Source organism: Malaclemys terrapin, chromosome 2 (genome assembly GCF_027887155.1).
Source record: "Malaclemys terrapin pileata isolate rMalTer1 chromosome 2, rMalTer1.hap1, whole genome shotgun sequence".
NCBI lineage: Eukaryota > Metazoa > Chordata > Testudines > Emydidae > Malaclemys > Malaclemys terrapin.
The window spans coordinates 172,354,061-172,372,779 of record NC_071506.1 but is presented as its reverse complement, the minus strand read 5'-3'; the positions used below and the strand labels follow the sequence as shown (position 1 = coordinate 172,372,779).

General features: G+C 39.0%; 1 protein-coding gene across 3 annotated transcripts in view; it reads left to right on the top strand.

The window, feature by feature from the left end:
* INVS (inversin) overlaps window positions 1-18,719 on the top strand; it is a 223,713-nt gene that overhangs the window by 155,088 nt on the left and 49,906 nt on the right. For all 3 annotated transcript variants that reach the window (XM_054018622.1, XM_054018621.1, XM_054018624.1), the window contains exons 8-11: window positions 4,965-5,136; window positions 12,319-12,474; window positions 13,669-13,898; window positions 15,379-15,485. In XM_054018622.1, the coding sequence (XP_053874597.1) occupies window positions 4,965-5,136; window positions 12,319-12,474; window positions 13,669-13,898; window positions 15,379-15,485 (665 nt within the window). The remainder of the gene's footprint in view (window positions 1-4,964; window positions 5,137-12,318; window positions 12,475-13,668; window positions 13,899-15,378; window positions 15,486-18,719) is intronic.

Below are 18,719 nucleotides of genomic sequence, written 5' to 3'. Positions count from 1 at the left end.
TCCCATCACATGACGTCCCGGTTTCTGAAAGGCTTAGATCGGGCATTCCCTTACGCCAGACCCCCGGTCCCGCTCTGGGACCTGAACCTGGTGCTCTCCCGCCTCACAGGGCCTCCTTTCAAGCCCTTAGCCATGTGTTCGTGGTCCCACTTGTCGTGGAAGGTGGCGTTCTTCGTGGCTATCACCCAGCCCGCCGGGTCTCCGAGCTCAGGGCCCTGACCTCTGAACCGCCGTATACAGTCTTCCATAAGGACACGGTTCAGCTCTGCCCTCACCCCGCCTTTTTGCAGAAGGTAGTCTCAGCTTTTCACATGGATCAGGATATTTTCCTCCCGATCCTCTGTCCTAAGCCCCATACCTCCAATGAGGAACGCCAACTGCACATGTTAGACATGCGCAGAGCGCTGGCTTTTTACCTGGACAGAACCAGGCCATTTAGGAAGTCCCCTCCCCCCAGCTTTTTATTGCTCTGGCTGAGCGCATGAGGAGATGTCCGGTTTCCAACCAGCAGATCTCCCGCTGGATCACCTCGTGCATTCACACCTGTTACAGCCTGGCAGGGGTTCCCCCGCCTCCTATTGTGAAGGCTCATTCGATGAGAGCCCAGGCCTCGTCGGCGGCCTGTGTGGCTCATGTCCCTATTCAGGACATCTGTAGGGCTGCTACGTGGTCCTCTGTCCACACCTTCTCATCGCACTCTGCGATCGTCTCCCAAACGAGGGATGACGCCGGGTTTGGTAGGGCGGTGCTCTGCCCAGGTAACCCTTAAAACTTTACTCTTAAACTCCTACCCGCCTCCATCAGGGATAGCTTGGAGTCACCTATAGTGGAATACACATGAGCAATCCCTCGAAGAAGAAAGGACAGTTACCTGTTCCGTAACTGGCGTTCTTCGAGATGTGTTGCTCAGGTGTATTCCACATCCCGCCCTCCTTCCCCTCTGTCAGAGTTGTCTGGCAAGAAGGAACTGAGGGTGCGGGGAGCATGCAGCCCCCTTTATGGTGAGATATATCGGCGCCACTCCAGGGGTCGCAGCGGTGCTCCCCCACTACGAATACTGCTAAGGGAAAAACTTCCGGCACCGGTGCACGTGGCAAGCACACAAACCTATAGTGGAATACACCTGAGCAACACATTTCGAAGAACGCCAGTTAAGGAACAGGTAACTATCCTTTCTCACCTGGGAATTATTTCCCCCCTCTCTGTATATTAAATCATTCTGAGTATGGTCTGTATCACTTCAGGTATCATCAATAGGCCTGATATTGCACCACTGAAGTCTACAGGAATTTACTGGTTTAAATAGAAGCTGGGTCAAGCAAAAAAGGAAAAAATTGGCTTGACCCAGCTTCTATTTAAGAAAGGATAGTTACCTGATAGTTACTGGTTTAAATAGAAGCTGCAAAAAAGGCAACTCTGTCAATTACGGGCCAGTAAGCCTAACTTCAGTACCAGACAAATTGGTTGAAATTGTAGTAAAGAACAGAATTATTAAACATATAAATGAACACAATTTGTTGGGGAAGAGTCAACATAGCTTTTGTAAAGGGAAATCATGCCTCACCAATCTTTTAGAATTTTTGGTGAGTGTCAACAAACATGTGGAGAAGGGTGATCGAGTGGATGAATAAAGTAAGCAGTCATGGCATAAGAGAGAAGATCCTCTTATACATTAGTAACTGATTAAAAGACAAGAAAGAAAGGGTAAAATAAATGGTCAGTTTTCAGAATGCAGAGCGGTAAATATTCATTGACGTGTACTTGGATCAAGTACCATTCAACATATTCATACATGATCTGGAAAAAGAAGTAAACCATGAGGTGGCAAAATTTGCAGCCGATACAAAATTACTCAAGATAGTTAAATCCAGAGTAGACTGTGAAAAGTTACAAAAGGTCCCACAAAACTGGGTAACTGGGCAACAAAATGACAGATGAAATTCATTGTTGACACATGCAACATAATGCACAATGGGAAAACATAATCCCCACTATACATACAAAATGATGGGTCTAAATTAGCTGTTACCACTCAAGAAAGAGATCTTGGAGTCTTTGCAAATAGTTCTCTGAAAACATCCACACAATGTGTAGCTACAGTCAAAAAAGTGAACAGAATGTTAGAAACCATTAGGGAAGATATGATAGGCTATAATTAATGTGATAAAAATATCATAATGCCACTATTTAAATCCATGGTATGCCCACACCTTGCATACTTGAGTTCTGGTCGCTTCATCTCAAAAAAGATATATTAGAATTGGGAAAGGTACAAAGAAAGGCAACAAAAATGATTAGGGTATGGAGAGATTACAGAGACTGGGACTTTTCAGCTTGGAAAAGAAACGACTAAGGGAGGTTATGATAGAGGTGTAAAAAAATCATGAATGGGGTGGAGAAAGTAAATAAGGAAGTGTTATTTACTCTTTCATGTAACTCAAGAACCAGGGGTCACCCAATGAAATTAATAGGCAGCAGGTTTAAAACAATCAAAAGGAAGTACTACTTCACACAACCCAGAGTTAACTTGTGGATCTCGTTGCCAGGGGATGTTGTGAAGGCCAAAATTATAAGTGAGTTCAAAAAAGAACTAGATATTAGCCAAGATGATCAGGGATGCAACCCCATGCTCTGGGTGTACTAAGCCTCTAAGTGCTGGGAGTGGAGAACAAGGGATGAACCACTTGATAACTGCCCTATTCTGTTCATTCCCTGTGAAGCCTCTGACATTGGGCACTGTCAGAGACAGGATACTGGGCTAGACGGGGCCATTGGTCTGACCCAGTATGGCCATTCTTATATTCTTAGAAGAATGACTCTCGAGCCTCATTCAGGGATGCATACATTCAACATCCTGTTTACTACCAGCTTGCCCCTGCTTTGTGGTGGCACTAAGAGTGAGCACAGTTCCCTTTCAAAAACGAGTTCTATTGCTATTGGTGTTATCTGTACAGACAACCAGGTTCAAGCTGCCCATCTCATCTTCTACCAAGCTACAAACCCTCCTTTCAGAAGACAGCTCCATCAGCTCCTTCCCAGTTTCAGGAGCTACTGGAATACATTAGGTTGAACTCAAAAGGTAGCTTACTCACTGTGCACAGAGCTCAGGAAATCAAGATGAACTCACCGGTACAGACCTATTCCTGACTGTCCTGAATGCAAACTTTCTTGAATTATTTCCACAGAGGTATCTTAACATTTATTTTTTTCCTTAAGTCTTCACCTGGTAATTCATTTAGCATAGACAAACTGATCAAAAATAAAAATGTAAGTATTTTACACTTTGCTACTTGTAATGTATCTACCCATTAAGAGGTATTTATGTACTATCAAATACTCAACATTTGTACTGGCCCTTCCGAACCTGTAATTCCCTCTCCCAAACTGATCTACCCCTTACTACCCCTTCCTTTACTACAGGCATTAACTACAGAACCAGCATCAGGTTAAACGAGTGGATTTAATTGGAAAGTAGACCTCGTTGTTCTGCAAGTTAGATTCATAAATTCATAGAGTTTAAGATCAGAAGGGACCATTCTGGATGGATGATTTAGTTGGGGGTGGATCATTTAGTTGGGGTTGGCCCTGCTTTGAGCAGGGGGTTGGACTAGATGACCTCCTGAGGTCCCTTCCAACCCTGATATTCTATGATTCTATGATTCATTCAACCATGTAGTCTGACTCTCAGTCCCTTAAATTTCACCCAGTTACTCCAGTATTGAGCCGAACAACTTGTGTTTGACGTAGGGTTAGTCTACACTAGAAGCTGCTATAGCGCATATGGTGAAGATGTTCTATGCCAACAGGAGACAGCTCTCCTGTGAGTATAATAAATCCACCTCTGCCAGAGGCGGTAGCTACGTCAGCTGGAGAAGGTCTACCGATCACATAGCACTGTCCACACTGGCACTTAGGTTGGTGTAACTTGCGTTGCTAAGGTGGTGGCTTATTCACACCCCTGAGCAATGTGAGTTATGCTGAAGTAAGTGGTACTATAGACCTGGCTGTAGGAACAATATAACTTGCTGGCTTTCGGCTGGTGGGGTCCTGTGAGCTCAGAGCACGTATACCTAGTCTAGAGAGCTGGGAAGGGTGATTCTTCTGTGTTTTAGGCTCTTTTGTTCCTTTTAATTTGCTATTTTAGAAACTGTAGTGGAATTAGTGATGCTGGGAGGTGAATTAGAATGGTCTTACATCACTGACAACTTAAAACCAAAGCATCACCTGAGGAAGAGGTGCAGGAGTTTTTTCTTTGATTTAAAGAGAGGGTCTAGTGTGTCGATTACACAATGGAAAGCCTGGACTAAGCTGTTATGACTTTTCTCATCCTTCTGATGTACTATATTTTAGTAATTTAATAATATGATTATTTTATTTACTATTAGAAATAGTGATTTTGTCTCTAAAGATGTTACCTGTCATACAGTGAAACTGTTATAGGATCACTTAGTGGTCTTCACGTGAAGTCATATCCAAATTTGAAAAAAGAAGAGGAATTTTTTTTCTTGTATTGCTCTGCTGTTTGTCAACATGGTTATTTCTAGTAATGTTGTCCCATCATTTCCCTCACTGTGATTGTACATCTTGTGCATTCTAGTGATGTATGCATGATGCTTGACAGTAAAATTCAAGTTACAGAAAATTAATTGAAATCAGAATAAGACCAGTGTATTCATAACTTGTGACATAGCCATGGGTGTTATAAACAAAATATAGGCATAGTAACAGAATAACACAATGATCAGGATTGAGAATCCTCCAACACTATATAAGTGATGATATTACAAGCTAGAAATGTTGTTATGAGACATATTATATATAACCTTAAAAAGGAAAAATGAAGCCTTGTTTTGCTTCTTAAGCAAAAACTGCTAAGCAAAACAAAACAATAGTTTCTTCTGTCATTACAGACTCTTTTTATGTTAATTTCAATGCCATTCTTACTCAGTGAAGTTTTTCTGCAGGATACAGTTGAAGTATTTTTGAAACATCCCTCTGTGAAAGATGACTCAGACCTTGAGGGAAGAACATCCTTTATGTGGGCAGCTGGGAAAGGCAGTGATGATGTCATCAGGACTATGCTGAATTTAAAATTGGACATTGATATCAACATGGCAGATAAATATGCTGGCACAGGTAAGGCTTGCTTTACAGTAAAGAGCTATTAGATGCTTGCATTTGGTTAAAAAAACTGCTAGAAACAGTCATTAGTCATTTTATACACTTAGGTAAAATCCTACAAACATTTATGCATGGGCTTAACTTAACACATTAGCAGTCCCAGGGTCTTCAGTATGGGGAGAGACCAACCATTTTTTGTGCAGATTAGAGCAGTTCTTCTGTTTGAGAACCAATTGAGAAAAAGGAGATATTACACTATGCATATATGAAATAAACATTAATATTAGAAGGGAGATGCTTTCTGTAGTTTTGAAGGGTAAAATAAGTTGTAACTATCTAAAAACTAAAAATTAGGACTGTCAAGCAATTAAAAAAATTAATCACGATTAATCACGCGATTAAAAAAGTTAACGTTAAACACTGCACTGTTAAACAATAATAGAATACCATTTATTTAAATAATTTTGGATATTTTCTACATTTTCAAATATATTGATTTCAGTTACAACACAGAATACAAAATGTACACTGCTCACTTTATATTTATTTTTGATTACAAATATTTTCACTGTAAAAAACACAAGAAATAGTATGTTTCAATTCATCTAATACAAGTACTGTAGAGAAATCTCTTTATCATGAAAGTTAAACTTACAAGTGTAGAATTATGTACAAAAAATAACTGCATTCAAAAATAAAACAATGTAAAACTTTAGAGCCTATAACTCCTCTCAGTGCTACTTCTTCTTCAGCTAATTGCTCAGACAAACAAGTTTGTTTACGTTTGCAGGAGATAATGCTGCCCGCTTCTTGTTTACAATATCACCTGAAAGTGAGAACAGGCATTCGCATGGCACTGTTGTAGCCAGCGTCGCAAGATATTTATGTGCCAGATGCACTAAAGATTCATATGTCCCTTCTTGCTTCAACCACTGTTCCAGAGGACATGCGTACATCCTGATAACAGGTTCTGCTCAATAACTATCCAAAGCAGTGCAGATGCCACCAGCAGAAAGGTTGATTTTCTTTTTTGGTGTTTCGGGTTCTGTAGTTTCCGCATCGAGTGTTGCTCTTTTAAGACTCCTGAAAGCATGCTCTACATCTTGCCCCTCTCAGATTTTGGAAGGCTCTTCAGATTCTAAAACCTTGGGTTGAGTGCTGTAGCTATCTTTAGAAATCTCACATTAGTACCTTCTTTGTGTTTTGTCAAATCTGCAGCGAAAGTGTTCTTAAAAAGAACAACACATGTCTGGTCATCATCCGAGACTGCTATATCATGAACTATATGGCAAAATGCGGGTAAAACAGAGTAGGAGACATACAATTCTTCCCCAAGAAGTTCAGTCACAAATTTAATTAATGCATTATTTTTTTAACAAGCATCATCAGCATGGAAGCATGCCCTCTGGAATGGTGGCCGAAGCATGAAGGGGAATACGAATGTTTAGCATAACTAGCATGTAAATAACTTGCAATGCCGGCTACAAAAGTGCCATGCGAACGCCTGTTCTCACTTTCAGGTGATATATTTAAAAATGTAGAAAAACATCCAAAAATATTTAATACATTTCAATTGGTATTCTATTATTTAACAGTGCGATTAAAACTGTGATTAATCGTGATTAATTTTTTTAATCGCAATTAAGTTTTTGAGTTAATCACGTGAGTTAACTGCAATTAATTGACAACCCTACTAAAAATGGAGACATTTCAGCTTGAATATAAATAAACATTTCTCAATAGCTGAAGAAAACTTGTAGGTAGTATAATAAGCTACCCAGTGAAGTAGTTGAGTCATCAGCATGAAAACCATCAATAGGATACATATCATATTAGTAGGATTAATGTACTAAAACTGTGCCAACGCAAGAGGTTAAATGTGGTAACCCAACAGGTCTTTTACATCCTATTATCTAGACAATGCAAAAAGCTTAATGAAAGTAGCACAGTGGTTCAGAATTAAAACACACAAAAGTCATGAAGTTCAAGGTTATGGTTCTCATAGTAACTGAATTCAATCTCATTTAATAGAAAAAGTCATACAATTTTGTAATAATAATATGCTGCTATTATATTTATACAGCACCTTTCATCTCAAAGGATTCCAAGGTGCTTTACAAACTATCCACACATACACACAGATGTACCAGTGACATTGAGGAGATAGGGGGGTGGCAACCAGTCAGACAATCTGTGCATAGCACAATATGAGGGGAGAGGAATTTTGGACCTGGACGTTGTGGCAGATTGCTCCTCTTAAGCAGAGTACTATGATATTTTTAATACTCATGCTGAACTGACAGAACTTTGTTATTTAAAGGTGGCTTGGAAAGGAGGAAAATGGGTTTATGTCTGAAAACTTTTTGTTGGAGGAGGGGTTTGGTTATGACTTTTTTGGTTGATTGGCTTTCAGGGTTTGTTCTGATTATTTTTCCCTCATCTCATCTATTATTGTTGTTGGAAGGACTTCTTGGACGATTTAGAGGTGTATATTAGAATGTTCTTTTAGTTATCGTGTGGGGAATTGAATTCCCGAGAGAGCTTTTTTCCCTTGTATTTACATTGGATAAATGTTAAGTGTTTGAGTAAAAATATTTCTTTCCTTCTTGGTTGATCACATTCCATTTCCTTAATACTTCACCAGTCAATACGTAGAGTCAGAATTGAGAACTCCTGAATTTTGCAGAAAACCTCTTTTTAAAAACCTTTCAGGGCTTGTCTTCACTGCAGAGTTAATTCAAGTTATAACTTGAATATTTCCCCTATCTTGAGTCGTATCCACACACAGAGACCCTTAACTTGAGTTGGAGGGTCCATCAGTGGATGTAAGCTAAAGCTTGAAATCGCTCATCAGCTGCTAGCACAATTTCTCTGTGCTATTAATATAGTCACTGTGCTGTAATCCAACCACTCTGTGTAGCTCAAGTGTTATTTCATAACATGGCCATTCTCAGCCAAGCTAACTCGAGAATAGTTAATTTAAGGGTAGGTCACTGCAGAATTAGCTCAAGTTAACTCAAGTTAATTAATGGGAGCTGCGGGAAGCGGTGGCCCGGCCTGCGCCGCTTCCTGCAGCTCCCATTGGCTGGGAACAGTGAACCGCGGCCACTGGGAACTGCGAGCAGCTGTACCTGCGGACGCTCAGGTAAACAAAGCATCTCGCGGTCCTTTCTGTCTCATATAGCACATTGCAGTAATGTGTGACCATTTTCTAACCTTCATGTTTTGGTGAGGAATTTTTAATCCAAAAAAATGAATGCAAAAAAAAGAAAGCTCCCCAAAACAACCCATTAATGCAAAGCTACAATTGAGATGCACACGTTAAAAGTCAAGAAGTGCAAAATTATGCCACTGTTGCCTCCTTGTCTCCAAGCAATCTGAACTTGGCCATATTGAATTTATATGTTTTAGCATAAGAATTTCCATATTCAGTTCATCTGGCCTCCAGTTAACAGAAGATCACTCAAATACACCACCCTGAAATCACTCCCTTATCCCAGACTTATCTTTTTAGAAGGCTTTGTATGTTTCCCATGGTTTTGGGGAAACTAAGATTGAAAATAGTGCACAAGCCTAAAAGGACTGGGATACAGTTGCTGTGGGGACCACAAGTTTGAATTTCCTGACTTTTGTGCTTGTGTTGGGTAAAGCTCAGCTGTACCATCGCATTAATGTAGTTTTTTTGCATTTACTTATAAAGAACAAAATCTCCATTCAGGACAAAGCTTTGATAGAACATCAAGATGTTTCTTATTGTGCAGGAAAATGACACCAAGGAAAAGGAATTTCACTGTTCTCAGGGATCAGCGCTGCAAGAACATTGCAGGGGCAGCTTTATAGCTCTGCCGTCACTGACTGTGTACAATCATGAGGGATCTGACTGTCGGTGGAACAAAGGTTCTATTGTGACCAGCTGGCTGAAGAATCTCTTCAGTCACCGTGACTCCATCAGAGAAAATTTTGCTTACAAGAAAATATTGAGCACAGAGTGGGAAACAAGATGCCTGCGTCAGAATGAGTGATGGAGGGGAAGAACCAGGCCAAGCTGACACAGCAGCTCTTTTTCTATTGTATTATTGCATACACTCCATCTGTTATCTGATTGAGTAGCTTATTGCCTTCAGTTTCATAAGGAGTGCAATACAGAACACAAAGTCTAGAGTTTATTGTGAGGTCAGAACATGTAATCAACACCCGTCCAAATCTGCTAAGCAGCAGGGACCTACTTCATTTCCATGTATATCCAGCCAGCCACCCAAATTGCTAGTGGAGCTTTCAGTGATTTTGGCTTCCTTTCGCTAAACTGAAGCTTCTGTACATAATTAATGATTTTCCCCCATGATAGCCCCAACAATTAAGCATTAGTGTATTTTTAAAAATTGACTGTATAGTGTAAATGTTCTGTGGAAAAATTTGCACCACTGTTACGATGCACATATGATTTCAGTTATTAAGGCTAGACACTTTAGGGTTTGTTTTACTTACCGTGTATATACTCTGTGAAGTAGATTGCAGCTTTTAGAACTACAGCTGCGTAAGTGGATGTACAGGGGCACTGTATCAGCATTCGTTCACATAGGCACTCAGCCTTCACTAGCATTCAAGGAATGTGAGGTATAGGATTCTAGCTACTCCTTGCACAGGAGCACAAAGGGTGGATAAGGACTCCGTTTCCTCCACCTCCTACCCCTGACACACAAGCTCAGGAATGATCATTATCTGGCACTATGTATATTAAACCTGAGAAAATTAGAGACACCTGGATATTTTTTAAAGCACTTAGTTTTACTCTCTGAACAAATGAAATTTTAAATAAGTACAGCTCACGTAATGATCGAAAGATCATTTGTAAAGGTAGCATTTGGTTTAATCTACTGTAACTGGCACTTATAAATGTGCATATTTATATATTCATTCTAAATTACTCAGAATTTGTGTCATCAGAAAAGTAATTTGTAGGAAAAAGATGTACTAAAAGTATACTTTTGAGACTGATTTTCTTCATGATTCAACTTACTGTTTGGATTGTTTAGAATCATAGAACCATAAGGTTAGAAGGGACCGCAAGGGTCATCTAGTCTAACCTTCTGCCAAGATGCAGGATTTGTAGCGTTTAAACCATCCAAGACAGATGGTGATCCAGCCTCTTTTTGAAAACCTCCAGTGAAGGAGCTTCCATGACTTCCCTAGGCAGTTTGTTCCATTCTCCTACTGTTCTTACAGTTAGGGGGTTTTTAATATATATTTACCACTCCATAGCACGTAAAATCAATATTTCAAGCAAATCTCCAAAACATTTGCCCTCCATTTCAACAAATCTGATGAAATCTCTTCACTCTTTGTGGCTTGATTTTCCATGAAGAAGCATCTGGGTTAGCTGAACTTGTATTTTGACAAATTCAAGTCCAGTTGATAGCTCCAGTGGGATGAGGTTATGGATGATAGTAACATCATTTGAAACCAAGCAACATCTTACTATCCTCCTGCCGTCTCAGGCCCGGCTGAAGGATTTGTGCTGTGATCTCTGGGCTGAGCCAGAGTGAGGTGGAGGGTGCATAGATTCAGGGTTAAGAAAACAAAGTGGAAATGTGAAAGGAGAGGAGTCTGCAGAACCTATCCCATGTGACTTTTATGCAGAAGGATTTCCTTGGTTCTGGAGCAAGTGGGAACATCCCATCGAGACTGAATCTCCCCCCTGATTCCCAAGCCCTTCACTGGTCCCTTTTGCTGCCTGCTGTACCCCATAGAAGAAGGGAATGTATGGCCTTTTAGTAGCTATGCATTGTCCTAAATGAAAATCTTTGTTAAGAAAGGGTTAGACTCTAGCTTACACCCGTGTGTGAAATGGGGGCAGGATATAAAGGAGATTCACACCCTAGCATGACCTATGTAAGGGCAGGCAAAACTGCAGTCCCTGCAATCAAAGGAGCACAGGAACTACTCCCAAATTACCCCCCCGGAGGGAAGGAGCAGAGAGCCATGAATCTGGTCTGTCACATGATAGGCTGGCGAGGAGTATGCTGCATCTCTTTAAGGAAGCAATTTGGTTGCTCCACCTGCCACTGAGGCAAAATTCATCTTGCTTGCACTGCTCTTGCTCTCTCCTAACATGGAATTGTGCCAAAATGGCATGATCTAGCAAAAGAGTTACGTATGAAAATGAGTTTCAACAGAGCCCCAAAAAACAACACTACATTTACTTTACAAATATCTACAGTGTTAACAAACATTAGGAAATCCAGATATTCCCTTACTGCCATATAAAGAAGCCATCCTTTGTCACTTACAATCACCCTGCTTGACTCCCACTACTCACCCAGTTATCACTTTCCCCATAAAATTTGCAAAACTACATGCAATGGTCAGAAAAAAGAAAATACTGGAACGGGAGGGAAGCAGCTGCTTTCAGCTGCCTGCGCCTTTCTATACCGTAAGAATTTTCACTATACTTCTAATGCAGTATTTACTGTTACGGGAGCCAGTTTCTGCACTTTCCACTCTGTTTTCCTCAGAACAGAGATCCAGTGGCAGCACATCTCCAAGATCTTTTGCAGAAAAACATATCTCTCATGTTAGTGTGACATGAGACCATTTTATTTGATGTCTGAAAGAAAATCTAGTATTTAGCAGGAAAATCTCAGAGAAATAAATTAGGGTTTTGTTTCTTTTTGTTGCAGTAGCAATAGGCAGTGTTATCTGTAGTGGGGTGACTCAGTAACAGGAGTAGTAAAAAAAGGAGGCAGTAGCATCATAGTGTACAGCAGGAAGAGGCTACTGTCCTTCTATCAATTCAGTATAAATCAGTCGAACTTCTGGTGAGGTTTGAATTTGTGTTTGCATTAGTAAAGAATGTGTAACAAAGCTGCCTCCTTTTTATATCATGTATTTTGTTGTGTTGTTTGCGTGGCAAGGGAGAAGTAGTGATTGCCTGTCACTTGTTATATTTTGAGCTGTTCACAGTTTTATGATAGAATGGCAGTTCTCTCTACCAAGTACGGTGACCAGACAGCAAGTGAGAAAAATTGGGGGGGTGGGGGGGAGGAGGGAATAGGAGCCTATATAAGAAAAAGACCCAAAAATCGGGACTGTCCCTATAAAATCGGGACAGCTGGTCACACTACTACCAAAATTATTGAAATGAATCATTATTTTTGACAGTTCTAATTGTCATTGTCTAATTTCTAACTCTTCTTTCAGCATTACATGCTGCTGCCCTTTCTGGCCATGTCAGCACTGTGAAATTACTCTTAGAACATAATGCACAGGTAGATGCAACGGATGTAATGAAGCACACTCCACTTTTCCGAGCCTGTGAAATGGGACACAAAGAAGTGATACAGACACTCATTAAAGGTCAGCTGTCACAAATTTACAAATCCATTCACAGAGTTAAAATGCTGTTGTAGGTAGGTTGTAAAATAAATGACATTGCTGGACAAAACGAAGAGCCCAAAATTAGTCCAGTAGGGAAAGATTTATGTATAGTACATTTCATTGTCTCTACCCACTGTCCCCACAGGTCTCTTCCAGTACCCTTTAATCTCCTAAAATCTCACATAGTATTTTTTTCTCTTTCCTATAAATGAGATCAATTTAAATTTTGTTTACCATTGGTGAGAATGGTTGAATAGCCATCTTTGAACATGTAAATGGCCTACCTGTTTCAAATACAGCTTTTCTTCAACGTTTTTGATATAATCACTTGAATGTGTTTTTCCTGTAACTTTTTATTATAAACAAAGTTTTATTTTGTAGACAATTTTAGAAATAATAGAAACCATAAAAGAAAATAGTTATATTACACAGATATAGTCGTATCATCTTAGCTGCCAGCATTTATAGAAGCATCACATTTGGTCTACACTCATATTTTCTCTTTGGCTTTTGTGGAAGCAATGAGTTGGTATGAATCATTATAGTTGTATTATTATACGGACAGTTATTGTTTTGGTTTGGTTAGAGCCAATGATTGTTATATTTTGTGGCTTTTTTGTGGTTGTTGTACTGTATTTTTAACTGTTGTAAGAGCATCTTGGGGAAACTAAACTAAATAAATGAATATGATTTGGGTAAAATAATTTTACATGCTTGAGTAAAGAAAAAGGAAATAACTGCAAAAGCCCATAATAATATGGTGAGGCTAGCGGTAAAATTTTGAAAAGCATCTCAGTTCCATTTTCAAACATGACTTAGGCACTTAGAAGCCTATATCTCATTTAAAGTCAAAAGGACTGAAGCGCCTAAGGGCAAGATTTTCAAAGGTATTTGGGCACCTAAAGTTATAGATGGGCACCTAATGTGATTTTCAAAAGCACCTGAGCAAGTTGGATGCCTAGCTCCCATTGAAACTCCTAAGTGCCAAGTCACTTTTGAAAATTGGACTTGGGCTTTTAAGTCACTTAGGCGATTTTGAAAATGTTACCCCATGGTCTTTTGTTTATCAGAAGTGTTCCAAGATGACACGGGCTTAATCTCCCCTTTCTCTGATGTGCAAAAATATTTTGGTGTTTTTATTGCTGATGTTCAAATATTGTTTTGCTATTACAGGGGGAGCAAGAGTAGATTTGGTTGATCAAGATGGCCATTCTCCCCTTCACTGGGCAGCTCTGGGTGGAAATGCTGATGTATGTCAAATTTTGATAGAAAATAAAATCAACCCAAATGTGCAGGATTATGCAGGTAGAACTCCCTTGCAGTGTGCTGCATATGGAGGCTATATTAACTGCATGGTCGTATTACTGGAAAACAACGCAGATCCAAATATTCAAGATAAAGAGGTATGTTGTTCTTCACTGTGTCATTTAAGTTAATGTCAGACCAAGCATAAGTTGAAAGTATATTCTCCTTCCTGCATATCCTTCTCTTTCTGCAGCACGGTGGCATTAATCCTTGCTTTTCACACCAGTGGTACAATGAATCAGGGTTCACTGCTATTGTAGGGGAAGGAAAAGCAGCCCTAAGACTATTTTCCTTTCATGTTTCACTTTTTTAGGGCTTGATCAAAGATTATTATTTTAATATACACCATAAACTGAAGATGCACATTTCCATATTGTCCTTTGGCTTTTCCATATAAAGCTAACATCTTACAATTATCCTTTTTAAAAACTCCTTATTCTTTATTTGTTGTTTTCTTATTTAAATACTTAACAAGGGACTGTAATTTTATAATCCACACCATGTCTTCCTAGCATGTGTTAGTGAGGATAGAGCAAGTGAGGTGCAACAAACTTGCCGAAAGAACTGCAGCAATTATTTGTTTGTGTCTAGCCCTTAAGGGCGAAGAAGAACATTGCAGTTTGCTTGTATATTCCTTTGCTCCCTCCCTTAGGCACTAAGTGAAACTTGGTGCCAAAATAGATTTTGTATTCTAGGACAAATTCTCTGTTGCTGTAAATTGGCACAACTCCACTGGAATCAATAGAACTGCACCAGTTTACACCAGTAGCTAACTTGCCCCAATATGTTAACCTTTTACCTCACTGCATGAGGCATACTTTTCTGTGCCACAGTCAGTTTAATGAAACTTGCTACAGAGCTTTCATATCTGGAAATTCTACTTACAGTGGTCTGAAATTTGGAGCTGCAGTGTTCAGCTGCACTGACAGCCAAGGATGAGGTCAAAGTATTACCTGAAGGCCAGATCCTTGGCCATGACTTCAATTGATTTCTGCTACATCAGTAGTTCAAAGCAGCCAGAAAGTTGCCCTAAAAGGTCAGCTGAGGATTCTCCTGACGTGGGATAACCCTTGTGAGATTTAGAACTGGAATGGAAAGCTCTGTGCCACCTGCCCCCAATTCATTCTATGCAGGTGGAATGTTGGGGTGTCTGCCAAAGTGTGGCAGAGTGCACAGTGCTCCATCTGATCCATGGCCCTACAAGACTACATCCACTGGCATCATTTATATTGGTCCTTAGGCCAGTCTAAATTACAGAGGGCTGTTTTGGCCCCAGTTGGCCCACGATTTCAGGAACAGAAAGGAGACTTAGAGACAGATTTCCTTCTGCTAACTTCACAGAGTATAAATTCTGCACAGCTGCAAATTTGGCCCTGATCTATTTTTAAAAATCTTTTCAGTGATTTTTGCTTTTAAACTCTTTATTTCTTTTTTTTAATGGACGAGATGTATTTTGGAACCACTTGTTTGGTCATAATGTCCATTTGAGCCCTGAATGACACCATATGCTATTTTTCTTTTGGCAATACAAAGTTAGCAGCTAATAAACCTTTTACTTCATATATGTTTGGTTTATAGGGAAGGACTGCTTTACATTGGCTGTGTAACAATGGCTACCTTGATGCTATAAAGTTGCTGCTGGGTTTTGATGCTTTCCCTAATCACATGGAGAACAATGAAGAGAGGTACAGTTTATTAAACATATTATTTTCTAATTTAGCAAACCTACTCTGGTTTGTCTGTCACATATTGAAATATTGAGAATATGTCTGAGAAACATGAGCTTGAACATGTCTAAAAACACTGGTGTAATCTCAGGACTGGAGAGTAGTTAAATTGTGCAATTCAAGAGACTATTTTTCAAATAAGACTGTTCAAACCTTTCTCTTAAATTTCTATTGTACTTTTCAGCCTTGATCCTGCAGAAGACTTCTGTGTATTTTACCCTCTGTGAGTAATCTCATTGAAGGCAATGAGGCTACTCTTAGTGTGTAAACTTAGACATGTGTGTAATTCTTTCAGGATTGGTGCTTCGCACAATAACAGTGAAATGAACAGAAATACAGTGAATTAAAGTAAATTTACTTAAATTTTATTTGCCCTATTCACCTTATTAGAGTTAGGAAATGAGTCTTTCTATTCCACCTCAACCCTATATTCTTCTGTTTGGTACAACCTTATTTCAAAAACTCCAAAATACACTTTCTGTAATTAAATTCTGCTTTCTTTTTTCTTATACTGTGTCACTAAAAGATGACAGAGCTGTTCGTTTTCACAAAGCTACTAACAGATGTCTATAAAGGGCCCAATCCTGCTCCTGTTGAAGTGAACTGGAGTTTTGCTGTTCAGTTCAGTGAGGGCATGATCTGGTGAAAAGAGAAAAGTAAAATTGTATTTTAAAAATAGTTATTGCAGATTACCTGGTGGTGATCTGTATTCTGATGATCCAACTAAAAATAAATCCCTCTATAATCATAGGGAGACTATAAATTTGCATCTGTTTTCTTTGTCTCTGACTGACATATAAATAATAGTTTTTGATTTAAAAATCTTGGGTTGTGATAGTTTAAATTGATCACATGACTGCAGGTAATCAGCACTACTACATATTTTGGTACCTCTTTTCAAGAAGACAGTTTCATCATGATCATAAACAAAATTATCGATGGACATGCTAAATAAATATGAGTACATCAACATTTCAAAAATCACTAGAATGATTTAAAATCCCATGTACATTATTGCTGCAGGGTTTTGTCTTCCATCCCATCTCCCTTGGTTTTTTTTTTAATTGCCTTGCTTACTCCTATCATTTGTTTTTGTTGCCTACTCTGACCATCCAGACCTCTCTTCCTGTCCTGCAGAGCAATTTATTGTCAGTTTTCTAGTGAAAACCACAGTAGAAAGCATTAAGCAGTTCCCAGTTGTGTTCCTCTAATGCTGTCTATAGTGGCTTTCAATAAATAATGAAAATAAACAGCTGTATTTTAATTAATTTTAATGTATACTATTAAAAACAGATATTCTATTAGAGAACTGGAGGATGAACAGCCTTCTACCTGTCTTAAAGAATGCTGCTAATGGTGCTTGAAGAACTTCAGGTTAAAGATTTTTACCCTGGTATTCCTATAATCACTTCATTAGCATCTAGGAAAGCCCTCTGTTCCCCTCCTGGCATCACTGTGTTTGTATGTGTGATCCTTAGATCCCACATTCAGATAGGCTCTTGCTTATAATTGCATTATCTAATCTAAATGCACCTGCACGTCTCTATTTCCTTTTCTTTGATTGTTTCTTTTACTGTTTTAAAAGACAAGGAAAATAAATTTAAAAAAACTATATTAATACAGAATTACAGTTAAGAACATAAATGCACTAATCTCAGGAAGCTGAAGAATTAAGGCTGCAACAACATTCCAGAAACTCAGCCACAGTGCACATACTGTACATAGTAAGCCATACATTTAGGAGCATAAGCAGTAGTTTTCTAAATATGAGTGCCATTCTTGTTATAGGAACCTTAACTTTTGAATTTCCAGAATTTTGTGTATTTAAATATTCAACCTTAATATTGCACCGATAGTGATGCTACATTTGCATTTGTCAAATAGTGTGTCATATGTCTAAACTCAGTCATAATTGGGAATGAGTGAACCTTAAAAAGTGCAGAGTTCTAGTTTGATTTTGATAGATTGACATTCAAATATACACACTTGCACATGTTAACGCATGGTGCCCCTATGATGGGGAGGCATCCATTTGCTCTTTTCTAATAGCACTCTCAAGGGAGGTTTAGCAGCTTCCTACCTTTGCACAAATTGTGAAACCATACCACTTGGCTTAAAGAGTTAATATTCATAGCTCCAAAATATAAATATTTGCAACTTTAATACAAGTCTAAATCTAACCACCAGTCTTCTGAAACTCGGTCCTAAATATCTCACTGAGGACAAATTAATAAAACAAATTGGTGTTTCTAGACCAAACTGTTTTTGAAATATGATGATCCTAAAAAACTCTTTAAGAATGCGTTTTTAAAATAACATCAAATTGTCACAGAACGTTATTTTCTGCCAAGAGACGGGACATTTCAGGAGCAAAGAAGGCTTTTGAGAAAGGTAAATGGGAGACAAGAGAGTCAAAATGAGCTCAGTGATTTTTTTATAAATGTAATAGTGGCTCCTTCTTCAAGAGCTGGTCCCCATGTGTATTCCACACAAGGGAACAAGTGCACACCATGCTCCTGAGATCGGAGATTTCTGGCATGCAGTGTCCCTTGTGCAGTTACCCTCCTCAGACTCGGAACTGAGGACATAAGGGGCATTGTGAATTGACATCTCTCCAGTTCCTCTCTTACTGCCAGTCAGAAGGATCCGAAGCAAAGGGGAAGGAGTGGGGCTAGTGGAATACAGATAGGGACCACATATCTCAAAGAATCTCCAGTTACAGGTAAGTAACCTCTGTTGACACTCATGCTTTAGGAACCTAAAAATATGCTTTAATATCTTTTTGTATCTGTTAATTAAAAATTTTCAAAACAGCAGGTAAACTTTTAAAATTGATTTTTCTCAAGTGAGCTCCTTTCAGTAGTATCTGTCCAAGAATTATTTCAAATCTTTCTGTCTCATTTAATGTTTTATCAGCAACACACCTTGACCTACAAATCTCCATGCTCTGTCATTGCCTTTTATTCCTATTGACATTTCAGTTCAGACACTCTAATCTTCCCATCAAACCATCACCATATGGCAAGTCCAATTGTGCTGTCTGTCTGTTCTTCCTGTCTTTATCTGCATTGCATCCTTGCTGGTTACCATCAAAAAGAGCCTTAATTTTTACTACCTCATACATTGATACTAACTGTTTAACTTGATATATTGTATAAGCATCATTTTTATACTGTTGCCACTAATATTCAG